This window comes from Callorhinus ursinus, unplaced genomic scaffold, assembly GCF_003265705.2.
Source record: "Callorhinus ursinus isolate GAN/ISIS: 27379988/994484 unplaced genomic scaffold, GSC_fseal_2.0 scaffold63, whole genome shotgun sequence".
Taxonomy (NCBI): domain Eukaryota; kingdom Metazoa; phylum Chordata; class Mammalia; order Carnivora; family Otariidae; genus Callorhinus; species Callorhinus ursinus.
This window is the reverse complement of record NW_027397125.1, coordinates 8,172,389-8,187,654: the sequence shown is the minus strand read 5'-3', so window position 1 is coordinate 8,187,654 and position 15,266 is coordinate 8,172,389. Positions and strand designations below refer to the sequence as shown.

Genomic DNA, 15,266 nt, shown 5'->3' with positions numbered 1-15,266 from the left:
TTGAACGTAAATCCTGGAAGGGCACATGAGGTCATTTTGAAGCCTATATTTGCTGCTCAAAAGATCATGATCTGCCAAATTAAGTGAAAGGAAAAGGGGATCATCCTGGCCATGTCATTCATGCCTCATGGCACTGGAAACATCTGTTGGAGTTGGCAATGGGCCAATCAGGGACTTCTCCAAAAGCAAAGTCTAGTGACAACTTTTAGGAGGAAGAGATGAAACCTTTTAGGGAAATTCTTATATAGTGTGGCATTTTTCTCATTTCTACTACAACATCATCTTTATAATCCTTTCACAAGTAATTTTATTTTTACCATTTAAAGAACATAAATTAAGCATTCATGATGAAATTTCCAGTAGTACAAATTAAATAGATGTTGAATTGTGTATTCTTTCATTATTTTGAATTTGTTAATATATATGTTTCTAGCCATGAAAATGTAGGGTTAGTTATAATATTTAGAATTTTTAGAGTTCTAACTACAGATAAGGTCAATAATGTTCTTCATAGAATAAAACAAAATGATCACATTTTATATCTGTACCTGGTTGTTTTTGTTTTAACCTTTATTTGTTATTTGAGTTTTCCTGGTATTTTATGTGAAAATGATTACAGATTCGTTTATATTTATATACTAATAAATAAGTCCCAAATGTCAGGAGAAACAGCTCAGCCCCTCAGTTTATGTATCTTCTCACTCCTATTACAGATATTGAGCTTCAGTGGAAATACTAGAATGTTCTTAATAACAACATAGTAATAAAATAGAAGTGGTTTTTTAAAAAAGATTTTATGTATTTATTTGACAGAGAGAGACACAGTGAGAGAGGGAACACAAGCAGGGGAGATTGGAAGAGGGAGAAGCCGGCTTCCCACTGAGCAGGGAGCCCGATGCGGGGCTCGATCCTAGGACCCTGGGATCATGACCTGAGCCAAAGGCAGACGCTTAACGATTGAGCCACCCAGGTGCACCAGAAGTGGTTTTTAATAGTACTTTAAAACATTCATGAGATTAAATAATAGTCAAGTAGATTAATATATAAGTAAGCTATCATATTTCCAATACTGTGAGTGCAGTTGTTATAGAAAGTTATTTATAACAAAAAAGTAGCTTCACAAGAGGGGGGAAAGATGGATCAACTTTAGGCTCATTTTAGCAAATTCCAGGAGATATATTATACCCCCACAATAAGAGAATAAAGTTGCATTCACAATGTAAACAATACATTGTGCAATTAAACTAATATTAACAACATAAAATGTAGTTGACATCTCAGGTTAACAAGCAAGAGGATGGTCTTTTATCCGTTATAATATTAAGAGGGTAGAACTTTTGTTAATAAAGCAGGGGGCCTTCCTTTCCTGATAACCTCCTGATTTTTGGAAAGAAAACATGTGTACATTACTTTTGTGTTTTTCTTCCTGTTTAGAGCCAAATGATGAGTTATGGATCGGCTTAAATGACATCAAGATTCAAATGTATTTTGAGTGGAGTGATGGGACCCCTGTTACATTTACTAAATGGCTTCGTGGGGAACCGAGCCATGAAAACAACAGGCAGGAAGACTGCGTTGTAATGAAAGGCAAGGTAAGGCAACTTTATTTGCTGATAGCTAGCAAAAGCCAGATGGTATTTTTCTTCCTGCCTCACTCACTACATACCATCATTTTAATTGTTTCTAGTCTAGGTGATCTATATTTCAATTGTTTAGCAAAGTCAAATTTTCAAGAGGACTAGGAAAGCAACAGGCAGAAATTTTCAGTTCAAGGATGAAAGTAACCAGTAACCCATATTCATCTGGTTCCTGTGCTGGGTTCTCAGTGGCAATACATATAGCTTGACTGATCAAATGAGAGCTTTGGTTTTATTTTTGACTGGTTGCTCTGAGTAGATGTCCTGAGGTCTATTCTGGGTTTCACAATCTGCAGTCTGTGCTTGGAGAGCTACATTTGTTCTTTTAGGTTACATGGAGATGTCGCATATGAAAAGATGGCATCTATGTCCTATATATGACTTTAGTGACTGAAGAATATCATCGAATTATCTTTTGCTAATGGATAATGAACATGGTGGTTGAGAGGCTGGATTTTGATGCATGGCTTATTCTCTCATTTATAAGATGGGCATAATAATTGTACCCAGCTTAATGGTGGCTATAAGGATCGAATAGGTTAATGCGTATAACAAGCACAGTGACTGACCCAAACTTATTGTTCAGTAGGTATTAGCTGTTTGGTCGTTGGGGTTGTTTTCATTGTGATTAATTGAAAGCTTAAGAAAAAAGTAGGTGTTAACTATTGAAAGGATAGGCAGAAGTGTGTCCTAGGAAGAGGAAACTAGGAAGCATCCTTCTTGTAAAGAACTGAAAGACGATATGGCGGAAAGCCCAGAGTTAGAGGTGGAAGGGTGGGTAGGAACACTAGCGAGTGTTGAGGTGGAGAAAATATGCTTTAGCCCAGGAGTGGCAAGAACAATTTTTCAATTTAGAAATATTACTCTGGCTGAAAGTTGAGTACCAGATGGCAGTGGTTTGCAACTGAGTGAGAAATGAGGGATCAGAGGCAGATAATATAGAAAACATTTTTCAAGGTGGTCAGTAGTTACACAAAGGAGAGGAGAGGCCATTTTGATGTGAAGTCTCTCAGGAAGGGGGATCAGGTAGAATCTGAAGCTGAGCGGGAAGTGGAGCCTTAGACCCAGGAGGACACTCATTAATATGAATTGGAAAAGGGAGGACAGATGACTGCTTTTGGGTGTGTTTTCAAGTTTGGTGTGTTGGGCGGGGGAGTTTTTCTGGATGGCTCTCTTTGTACTTGGTTAACTTGAAAACAGCCGACAGGAGAGGCTGTGTGTAGACCTTCTTTTGGCACCATCATAAGGGCTTACAAACTTTTTAAATTTCTCTCTAGATTCCTCTACACAGTGGCGGGGACAGCCAAAATATAAAAACATACTGGGGGTCTGCAATCTCTTTTCACATCTTTGTAGCCGGAAACAAATTCACTGTTGACTTATAAAATGTCAATTTACCTTTCCTTTCAGAGATGCCATTTTTCTCTTAAGAACCTTTGTTTTCCTTTCCTGAGACCCAATTACAAGAAAACAGTCTCAAACAACTGATAATCAAACATTTTTTTCTCTTTGCTTTCTGCAGGATGGGTACTGGGCTGATCGGGCCTGTGAGCGACCTCTTGACTACATCTGTAAGATGAAATCTCAAACCCAACCCTCAGGAACAGTGGAGGTAGAACAAGGCTGCCAAAAAGTGAGTATTGAGCATACACAGTAAGTTCAGACCACAAAACATTATGTGATATCTTGGCTTTATTTTTTTGGCAGCAGAAGAGTTTTATTATTGTCATAGCCAAGTGTTCTAGCTGTTTAGATGTTCAACGGGTTCTTGTTAGGGTTTGGCATCACTGTTCTTCCTGAAGGCCTCTTTGGGTGTTCTCTACAGTTACTATAGGTGCATGTGGTCAGCAGACTTTCAGAACGCTGTGGGAATTCTCCCACCCCAATGGGGGAGTGAGAACGGAGAATAAAACCACACATCCAGGGAGCCTGGTGAGGGTAACGAGATTCAGGTGGGTTATGGTCATGGAAGAAAGGTCATTGAAGCCTTGGTAGTTGATGATCCATCCTATGGGTTGTAGAAACATTTCCAGTAGATAACCATTAAGTTTCAGATAGCATACTATCCTGTCATTTTCTCCATTTATAAGGACGTCCTCCATTGAGGATACTGCTTCTGATGGGGATTCCTCCCAGTAGATCCCTGTAGCAAGAGGCAGGAGATCAGACTAGCTGGTGGTAGCCAGCAGTAACCAGTTACACTGAATAAAGCCATTCCATCTTAATATCTATGAATCTTGCCTGTACCTCAGTACGACCTCCCTGCAGCTCTTATAATTCTTTGAGGTTGAAGTAAATGATCTCTTTGAAACAATTTCTAACAGCATAAAGAAACTACAAAATACAGGGTGTATGGTTATCATTTTCCTGTTTAACTGCTGAGTTGCTTGTCTTCCTCTTTTTTCCTTTCTCACTTCTCTTGGATAAAAATAAAGTAGAAACTAATTTTCTTTCCAAGCATGTCATGTTGTGATCAGATCATCCTGTCACAAACACCAGAAGGCTGAAAGTTCATGAAACATAATTTAGGACTGTCCAAATAAATCATCAAGAAACATCAAGCAGACACAAAATCAGAGACTGTTAGAGATATAGGGGATCTTTGTGATAACTGAAATCCCCCCTTTAATTTTTATGTTCTGGAAATTCAGCCCGGAGAAGCTATGACTTTCTTGGAGTGACAGAAGCAAGGCTAGAACCCTGGTCTCCTGATCCCACATCTCTACACTGAGACTAATGGGTTCCCTACCAGTGTATTTACATATTCTTTGCCTAATCATATGGATATATGAGAGAGTGTATATTATTGTAATTTTATATAAATAAGAAATAATCCTTAAATGTTATTACTTCTATACAATTGATCCAAGTTTGTATACATGTAACAGTTTATATAGATAATAAGTCATATATATATAGTCTAGTAATTGTCATACCTAGAATGTCTGATAAAATCCAGTTTAATCATTAGGGTGGTAACAAGAAAAATAAGACAATATCCATAACTTTGTTGAGTGTAGTTATTATGCTGCCGATGATCTTAAAGGATAAATATTATGTTCCTAATTAGACGGAAGGGGAAACTGAAGCTCAGAGGCGTTAAATAATTTGGCCAGTTTAAAAATATCTGCTGCTGTAGGTTTTTTTCCTCAGAGGGCTGGGAAGACTCAAACAACAACAAAAATCCACTCACTAGCTAAGAAAGATAACAAGACTGGGTTTTTTTTTTTTTTTTTTCTTTCTTTTTCTGTCTGGGCCTAGGCACTTGGTGATGTGGGAACCTTTTTGAGAATTCAAAACCATAGGCGTGTTATACAGATCTGGGGTTCAGTGTTCAATTCACTGCTACCTTTGTGGAATATCTGGGGCAAAGTGGTCCTGAGTCTCTGAGATTCCAGGATGTCTGACAGATGCAAATGTTAAGCTACTTTATACAGAAGCTCCCTTTTCTGGGCTGAGGAGGAATCCCATGGATGAGTTTGAAATCTGAAAATCTGAAATTATAAAATCTACTACCAGGAGCTTTAGATGGTAGGATTAATGGATGTGACATTCACATGAATGTGTTTTTAAATACAGAAATGGGAAAGGTGAACTGGACCAACCAACCAAGTTTTCTTATCGAGTGCTTTCATTATGATTCACTTCCAAATATTTTTGATTTCCATTAAGACTTCTTTGATCCTTGAATTATTTAGAAGTGTGTGTGTGTGTGTGTGTGTGTGTGTGTGTGTGTGTGTGTGTGTGTTGATATTGGTTGGGGGTTTTGGTGGTAATGATGGGAATTTTGTTTTTCAGTTTCTTAAATAATTAGAGACTATTGATTTCACTGCATTGTGGATCATAGAGAGTTTTGGTTGTTGTTACTTGTTGAGACTTTATGGTCTAGTTCATAGTTTTTGTAAATATTCAGTGTGCTTGAACAGAATGATCTTTGCTTGTTCAGTTCAGGGTCCGTATATGTTGACTAGAAAAAAGCTTAACAATTTATATTATTTAGATGTTCTATATTCCTAATATTTTGTCTGCTTGACAAAATATTCTCCTTGCAATTCTGTCAGTTTTTGTTTTATATACTTTCATCTGTGTCATATCTTCCTGATACATCAGTCCTTTAATTATGTAATGACTTTCCTTATTCATATTGCTTTTTTAAACCATAAAGTCAATTTTAAATAATATCAATATTGCCACAGAAGCTATCTTTTGCTTGGTATTTCCCTAGAATCTCTTTTTCCACCTAATTGCTTTTAATTATTCTATGTCATGGAATCGCTCTTATAAATATATATTGGCATTTTTATTTTTTATCTCATTTGAGGAACTCTGGCTTTTTGTTGGCAAGCATGAGTTCAGACTCTTTTTTTTTGCATCCTGATATATTTGCATTTGTTTCTACCATCTTATTTTGAGTTTTATTTTATTTACTGTTCTGATTTCTTTTCTCTCTTGTTTGTCTTGTCTTGCATTCCACTGGTTCTATTGAATATTTTGATCCCATTTTCCTCCTTTACAGGTTTACAAATACTACATTCCACTTTTTTTTTTAATGGTTAACCTTGGGTTTTGTGGGGTTTTTTAAAGATTTAATTTATTTATTTGAGAGAGAGAGCTTGAGAGAGAGAGAGATCACAAGCAGTGGGGAGGGGTAGAGGGAGGAGCAGACCCCCTGCTGAACAGGGAGCCGGATACGGGACTCGATCCCAGGGATCCTGACCTGAGCTGAAGGCGGACGCTTCACTGACTGAGCCCCCCAGGCGCCGCCCTAAGCTCAGGTTTTTAACATACATTTCTGACTTGAAGTTAATCAGTATCTCTCTCTGCTTCCTGAACAAAATTAAGTTTATTATTCCACTTAAACATTAACTTTTTTTTATCTTGGAAATAATGTGAGACTCACAAGGAACTGAAAAAGAAAGTACAGAGAATTCCCCTGTACTACCAACTCTCCTCCCTGCAGTGAGAACTTAGGTAACTAGAGTTAGAACAGCTGTGTAATTGACATGGGTACAGTATATTAAGGAAACTATACATCTTGTTAATTTCTCCATTCCTTAACTTCCCACCTGCAATTAGTTATCTTTGCTATTCATACAGACATTTAGATCTGGATTCACTAAGACATTTATTGGTTTCTTTGTTCAATCTTTCAGGCTGTTTATTCCTCCTGACTTAAAATTCCTTCTTGCCAAAGTAAATCTTTTCGTGATTTTTTTTCACTGGTGATATGGGAGTGGAACACTTTCTGTCTTTATCTGAAAATGTTCTGATCCCTCCTCACCTTGCATAATAATTTAGGTAGGTTTTAAAATGCTAGGTTGATAGCAATTTTCAGACAGCGCAGTGTATATATCATTTCATTTTCTCCTGGCCTTTATTTTTTGCCATTGGAATTCCTGTTATTAGGCTAATTTTTCTTTTTTAAAAGTGGGTACTCTATTTTCTCTCTGATTGATTTCAAGATCTACTAATTGTACCTTTCAACAGATGTGGATTTCCAAACGAGAATATGAAGAAGGAGGGAAACAGTGTGTAGAAAGGAAATGCCCTTGAAAAGAGTTCCCAAAGCTCCACCTTCCTGTGTCACCTTAAGTTTCATAGCTTTAGTATACTCAGGAAAAGAATGACCATCTTTTGTAGAATGTTTATACATTTTTGCATATTTCAATTTCCACTTAAATTTTTTAAGGCTTTAACTGGCTCTATAAATTAAGTTTGTGCTTTCCTTGAAATGCACTTATTCTTATTACAAGCATTTTATAATTTTGTATAAATGTCTATTTTCTCTAAATATTTTGCTTTCAGTAAAATGCTTTCCAACTCTGTTTAGTATGTCAGTTACCAGTGACAGGCTTTTAGTACAATATGTTGAGATTTGGATTAATTTTCTTTTGTTTGGTACTCACTGTGTTTCATTTTTAGAATTTGTCTCTTTTAATTCTTGAAAATTAACAGTCATTAATTTTATTTGGTGATTCTGAAACTTTTCTTAGGTTGATTTTCAACCTTTTCATTCTATTTTTGTTTTCTCTCCATCTTTTAAAAATCTCTTTTCATATGTTCATCTCTCTGTTACATTCATTCAAATGACTAATCTTTCTGAAACCATATTTTCTATATTTAATCTGGCCATTGAGTCTTTAACTTTATATTTTTCTTTTCTAGAAATTCTATTTTTTGTGTGTTCAGATCATCTTGTTCTTTGTTCAGAGCACTTTGATCTTTCATTATTGATTTTCCTTCTTTTGTCTTCATTTGTTAAATCATCTGAAACATGTTTTTTGTTTTTTAAAGATTTTATTCCTTTATTTAAGAGAATGAAAGAGAGTACATGTGGGATGGAGGGGCAGAGGGAGAGGGAAAAGCAGACTGACTCCCCACTGAGCAGGGAGCCTGACGTGGGGCTCGATCCCAGGACCCTGAGATCATGACCTGGACTGAAGGCACCCAGGCGCCCCTGAAACATGCTTATTTTTATATATTTTTTTCCAGATTGTTTTATTATATTACATTGCTGTCTTTCCCTTAAAATGAGCCTCATGTGGTTTGTAATTTTTGACTGTGATTAGTCCCCATCCTGTCCCCACCCTAAGCCTCAAATGTCATAGTCTTACGTGACCTGTGTTGTGGAAATATTTCTATTGTGTGGTTCTGCATTTTACTTCTCTGAGTGCCTAGGAATTTCTCCTTTTGTAGACAAGATTTATTTTATGTTTTTAGCTGTGAATTCTAGTACAATGTGAATAGTGTCAAGTTGGAACCAGCACCCATCTCTGGCACAGAATCAGTATTTATTTATTTATTTTAATTTTTAAATTTTTTTATTTAATTTTTTTAAGATTTTATTTATTTATTTGACAGAGAGAGACACAGTGAGAGCAGGAACACAAGCAGGGGGAGTGGGAGAGGGAGAAGCAGGCTTCCCGCCGAGCAGGGAGCCCGATGCAGGACTCGATCCCAGGACCCTGGGATCATGACCTGAGCTGAAGGCAGACGTTTAACGACTGAGCCAGCCAGGAGCCCCCAGTATTTATTTTTAACAGAGGATTTTTTTCCCCCTGCACCTAGAACCCCAGGCAGATGACAAGAATCTGCTATTGTCTGGTTTTGTGAATAGAGTTTTCTCACTCTCCTTTCCCATAGGGGCTCCCCTTAGTGGGTATCATCTTTTTTTTAAAAAAGATTATTTATTTGAGAGAGAGAGAGAGTGAGCATGAGCAGTGGGAGGGGCAGAGAGAGAGAGAATCCTGAAGCCGACTCCCCAGTGAGCATGGAGCCTGACATGGGGCTTGATCCCAGGACGCTGAGATCATGACCTGAGCTGAAATCAGGAGTCAGCCACTTATCTGACTGATCCACTCCAGTGCCCCAGTGGGGATCATCTTTATGTAAGGACTTCAGTTCCATTTCCCTGCCTCAAGTGGGCTGATGGACAAATACCCTCATTTGTATGGACATTAGTACCCCTGCCTCTAGAGTCTCATATCCTAGTCTAGGTCTGGTACATAATGGGGCAACGATAGTCTTGGCTTGAGCATTTTCCATTCTAGCATTTTAGTTTTCTATGGTTTTGGTATCTGAAGATTTCCTCAAATATGGATTTTTTGTTTATTATGTTTTTATTTAGCATTTCCATATGTTTGAAGTATGAGAGAGAAACCATGCCGAATCATGTTACCAGAAGTTTGATAAGTATTGTCCTAGGACCAGATGACACAGCTTTATAGTCACTGCCTACTGTTGGCTTCAGTAGGAAACTAGGTCTGCTACTCGGCAAACTATTTCCTGTGGTTACCTATTCTAATACAGAAATCTTAGCCATTCTGTTCAGGTTCTTCAGTATGCATTTCACAAATCACTTTTGTTCGAAGATGTATCAGAAGGGGAAAGAAGGAATGCCCTGACTCCAGTTTTGTGTCATAAGAGGAACAATGTACTACTGTTTTCTTTATTCATATAAATATTTTTCATTGCATTTCAAATTTTCCATATTTGTGTTCTCTACATACTTCTGTGATTTATAAATTTGTTTCATATGTTTCATGATAGTGCAATTATTAAAATAATATTATTTAATTAATATCCCTGATAATCTGCTTGATGACATTAATAGGGCTGGAAAAGACATGGCTTCTACTGCTATTTGATTGGACACACACTTTCAACATTTATGGAAGCAAATCAAACCTGTATAAATGAGAAGGCTTACTTAACAACTGTTGAAGACAGGTATGTAACTATTTTAATTTTATTTGAATGTATGTCAAATAATGAAATGTTTTCAGAGAAGCCTAAATATCAACATGCTCTAAATTTCTGTAAATTTCTCTAAATTCTATAAATCAACATGCTCTAAATTTCTGTACATCTTGAGGTATGGCTTGCAAAAGTAGGAGCATTAAAAATCATATCCTTATTTGGATTCTTCATTGCAGCACTGTAAACTATTTTGTTCCTTTTAGAACTATAAAGCAATATTCAGAACAGTTCATTAATATTCTAGTATAGTTTGTGGATCTGACTTTTTTTCTGATCTAGTATATATCAAATTTTTTCAATCAGGGAAACTAAGTAAAATTTTTAGTTCAAAAATGCCACTTTCTATCTTTACCAGTATCTCCACCAAAAAATGTGGTAGAGAGATTTACTGAATATTTTGTTATTCCTTTACAGTCTTCTGGGTTTTTGTTGTTGTTGTTGTTTGGTTTTGTTTTTGTTTCCTTTTTTTTTGCTTTGCTAGGTTTGTTAGACTCATAGGTCCAGAAAAATCAAAATCACATAGACATAGAGGATTTTATATAACTTTTTGACTTCTAGAGTCCCAGCCATCTTTGAGGTTTTAGTTTTTATTTATTTTTCCTTTAATCTTTGCAAAGCACTGGATTAGGCATGGAATAAACTTAAAAGAAATGTTAAAATGTGCATTTGACTTGTAATAAAAAGGTAAAAAGGTATCTAGTTTTAATACAATAAGTTATATCTATTGGCCTTTCAAGGCATACCCAATAAAATGTAAAGAATACTATTGATATGAAAAAATCCTTTGATAAAAACCAAAAAAAGAAAGATATAGAATTTGTACAGTCTTTGTAAAAGAGATTGTAGTTCAACCATATCCTTTCTCATGTACAATTAAATGTCTACTATATCGTGGCACACATATAATGCTAATGCCTGAAAATCTGAATGTAGATAATTTTTATCTTATGACAAGATGAACTTTACATCTTTAAGTACTATGGGGACATATTCTCAGCTGCCCTGTAATTGATCTTCTGGTTTATTGGAGCAGAGATTTCCGTACATTTTATATTTTAGGTTTGTTTTGCTTTGTGTTTTCTATGATATTTATATTCAGGAGCTCACTAACTCTGTGGTTAAATTTGTTTCTAGACATTTGAGAAAAATTGAGTTTAGGACTTTTAAATTTTTTTGTTTGTTCAATTTAGGGAATGAAATTACTCAGATTAGGGTCATATAAATGTTCTGTTATGGTAACCTCTACATTTCCCTCTCTGCTCTCTCTGGAGTCATCTACCTCTCTTTCTTCCCGGAAATTTTGAGTCCTGCTTTTTCTTTTTCTTTTTTTTTTTTTTTTTGCTCCAAAGAAAGATTTTTGCCTACATTGCTGTCTCATTGTGTAATGTTTATCCGTGAAGACAAACTTTGGTTGCTTTACTAACCAAACTCTGTCATTACCAGATTATGCCAAATACATGGATGAGATCCAAAGGGAGAGAAAATGTGGGACTCTGCTCCCAGTTCTTTCTAGAGATTGAATCTCTGCTTCTCTGTTTTTCTCAATAACTTTCTGTTCTGTTTCAGACCTGAGCTGAGAGAATAAAATTGAGGGGGAAATCTGCACAGATTTTTCTATCTGTATCATCCTTGATAATGTTATGACCTTACAATGTACTTAACAAAAACTGTGTAGAGCATTTGAAATATTTGCAAAGTGGACTAATTTTTTAAACAATGTCTTTTGAAATGCTGTAGTTTTCTCCTTTGCCATTTCAGAATTCTTTTACATTTTGAGGAGGGGCAGCGGGGCTGGTGAGGAATAGAGAGAGAAATGGTTTGAGTATTTTTGAATGATTTTATTCAGTAGGCTCTCTGGTATTTCCCCCTCATTTCCTCAGTAGAAATTTGCATAATTTAAATGACCTGTCCACATAACACAAGATGTTTGGATTACCAACTAAATCATAACTCAAACATACAACTGAGATACCTTTCATGTGGCTAATTGGGAAAATTCACATTTCTAAAATTTAGTTAATTTTTTTTTTCTTAAGATATGAACAAGCCTTTCTGACTAGTTTGGTTGGATTGAGACCTGAAAGATATTTTTGGACAGGACTTTCGGATGTGCAAAACAAAGGGACCTTTCAGTGGACCATTGAGGAAAAAGTTCAGTTCACCCACTGGAATTCAGATATGCCAGGTATGTGCAGTGCTTGGGGCTGAGGTTTTCATTCACCCTACAAGTCCATTATCCTTCCATGTACCTTTCCAGGTAGATTGTGTGCATTAATTATGTTCTCAGCATTTTATATTTCATTCTCTCTCTCTCTTTTTTAATTTTCTAATTAGTTCACATTGGTCTGAGAAAACAGGGAAGATAAAACTACTCATTGTCTGCTACTACTCTGTTTGAAAAATATTTAGGAAATCCTAAATGGCCACAGAGATTCCAAGTGGTTAACTTATTTCTGTACACTTAAAACTCTATGAAAGGGATTTAAAACTTTTGAGTGCAACGATGAATGGAACTCTTAGTGGGCTTCCGTGGTGGGGCAAGGAATCGTGCATGGTTCCACATGGAACGCATTATTCCACTGTCTTGTATGTACTGCCTTGTTTAGGCTTTTATATGTCCTGGATTTTATTTTATCCTTACAAGAAACCTGCCAGGTAAGTTGAAGTATCTTCATTTTAAACATGTGGAAACTAGAACTCAGAAAATGTATGTGACTAGAAATTCTCCCAGCATGGGTTTAGGCGAGCCTGTGTGATTCCCAGATCTGTGTCACTTGCCCGAACACCACCGTGCCTCCCTATCAGTTTGGATTTGCCTTCCCTAGTAAGTAGTTCTTGAAATAGCCTCTGAAATATGGTTTGCCTTCTTTATACACTGGTATCATAGCATATGACATTACTCAGTGTGACACCATCCGGAAATTCTACATCCTTTATAGCAAATATTTCGTTGTGTCTTCCCTAAAAGCTAAAGCAAGGCCATTAGCTCAAGTGCATGAATTTACTACTTGGCCTCATAAGTCTTAATCTTCAGAAGTCCTTTTAGTTTGTATTCTCAAATTATGGACAAATAAGGAAAATAGATCAATTATTTGGATAGTGTGATTCTTGGTGAATTATTGAATGTTCTGAAAGGCAGTACAATCTCAGTTTATTTTAAAATTAACTGGGCAGGATATTAAGAACTGAGTATACACTTTTTTTTTTTTTTAACATCAGTAGGAGGGGTAATTCTTACTGTCTAGGCCAAACTCCTTATTTTTACTGGTGTTGCTCATTCAGCAGTGGGACTCTGAGAGATTAATCTTGGAATGTCCTTAGGGAATAAAAATGGATGAAATCAAAGCCATAGAGAATCAGAGATCTTAGAGAAAATGTTTTGGAAAAGATGTGCCTCCCCAGAACTTTGAGAGTTACCTCTAAACACTTAATGTCCATTAAGAGAATAATAATAAAAGATGATCTCATTCTAGCAGCAAAGACTCCTGCTGTTTTCAAAGTGCCATCTTAATGAATTACTATTTGGAAATAATCACAACTGTAAAACAGATTTATAAATTATTAAGCTGACTTTAGTCCTCATTTTATGTACCTTTTCATCCACTCAAGGTGGCCCTCATCACAGCTCTGTAAGGTAGGTAGTGATACTTGCATTTTAAGGTGAGGAAACAAATCCAAGGTAGTTGCATATTTAACGAATAACTAAAATCTCTAGCTAGTTGTATTTCATTTTGAAGTGTGTGAAGAACTTCTGTTCTGAGAGACCTACAAGCACCCTGTAGGGGGAAAAATGGCTTTTAAAAAAATTAAACCAGGGCGCCTGTGTGGCTCAGCCATTAGGTGTCTGCCTTTGGCTTGGGTCATGATCCCAGAGTCCTGGGATCGAGCCCCACATCGGGCCTCCTGCTCAGCGGGAAGCCTACTTCTCCCTCTCCCACTCCCCCTGCTTGTGTTCCCTCTCTCACTGTGTCTGTCTCTGTCAAATAAATAAATAAAATCTTTAAAAAAAATTAAACCCCTATTTTTGCCACTATGGTAAACTTTATCATACTAAAATTATTATATTGTTAAATACCTATATGGGGGACACCCTGACAGATGTCAGAAATACAAAATGTTATCAAAACCCTGACATAGGAGATCAAAATTCTGTTAGGGATGTAGGCCACACAAATAAAAGGTAAGTAACAGTTCAGAATAGCATAAATGAATTGCCAAATGCTGCCGGATTTCTCCTCCATATTTTCTCTTTACATGCAGACTTCTTAAAAAAATTACTTATTTATTGATTGATTTATTTGTCAGAGAGAGAAAGAGAGCACAAGCAGGGGGAGTGGCAGGCAGTGGGAGAGGGAGAAGCAGACTCCCCACTGAGCAGGAGCCCAATGTGGAACTCGATACCAGGACCCTGGGATCATGACCAGAGCTGAAGGCAGACCTTTAGCCAACTGAGCCACCCAGGCGCCCCTCTTCACACACAGACTTTTCCATGTAGTTTCACAGTCCGGTTTGTACTGTCTTCTGCGAACATGATCAGCCATCAGTAGCACCTGTTAAGTGAATTCTACTTTACGTATTTAATACAGGGCGGAAAACAGGATGCGTTGCCATGAGAACTGGAGTGGCAGGGGGCTTGTGGGATGTTTTGAGATGTGAAGAAAAAGCAAAATTTGTGTGCAAACACTGGGCAGAAGGAGTCACTCGCCCGCCGGAGCCCACGACAACTCCCGAACCCAAATGTCCAGAGGATTGGGGCACCAGCAGTAAAACAAGCTTGTGCTTCAAGGTGAGTATCAACTGCTAAGCTAATGAAGAATGTGGAATATGTTTCGGCCTAAAGAATCACGTGAGGAATTAAAACAGAACCCAAAACCACGGTGCTCAGGCTCAACCGGTAGAAATTCTAATTTTATTAATCTGGAAGGGGAGCTGGGTTTCAGTTTTTTAAAAAGCTCTCCTTGGATGCATGCTAATGACCAATTGCATTTTGACCCACAGATACTCATGGAAGCTTTCTTCACACACTTTGCCTTCATCACCCTCCCTCTGTCTCCCCTCTCTCCCAAGCTTCCTTGCCTTAGTCTGAGCTCCCACCTCTTTGCATCTTAATGAAACTTTCTGGTTCGCCTCCTGCTCTCCCACTGCATTTCATTTTGCCCTGTTCTTAGAGCCCAGGGGTTTAGGTAAGTGCATTGATCATGCCACATATGCATCCTAGAGGTAATGCTCCATTGTTCCAATTTAACCCCTGGTTGGTACGCCTGCCGGGAGAGGGAGGCTTGGCTAGGGAAGGGCACTTGGCTGTTCTGGGCCCTTTAAACAATAATTTGATATTCTGCTATCATTTTATCCATTCCAAGGTCACACCAT

General features: G+C 37.2%; 1 protein-coding gene across 1 annotated transcript in view; it reads left to right on the top strand.

Annotated features, from left to right (window-relative positions):
- Window positions 1-15,266, top strand: part of MRC1 (mannose receptor C-type 1) — a 107,479-nt gene that overhangs the window by 48,352 nt on the left and 43,861 nt on the right. The window contains exons 8-12 of the mRNA XM_025892019.2: window positions 1,435-1,592; window positions 3,160-3,270; window positions 9,751-9,866; window positions 11,933-12,081; window positions 14,483-14,682. Of these exons, the coding sequence (XP_025747804.1) occupies window positions 1,435-1,592; window positions 3,160-3,270; window positions 9,751-9,866; window positions 11,933-12,081; window positions 14,483-14,682 (734 nt within the window). The remainder of the gene's footprint in view (window positions 1-1,434; window positions 1,593-3,159; window positions 3,271-9,750; window positions 9,867-11,932; window positions 12,082-14,482; window positions 14,683-15,266) is intronic.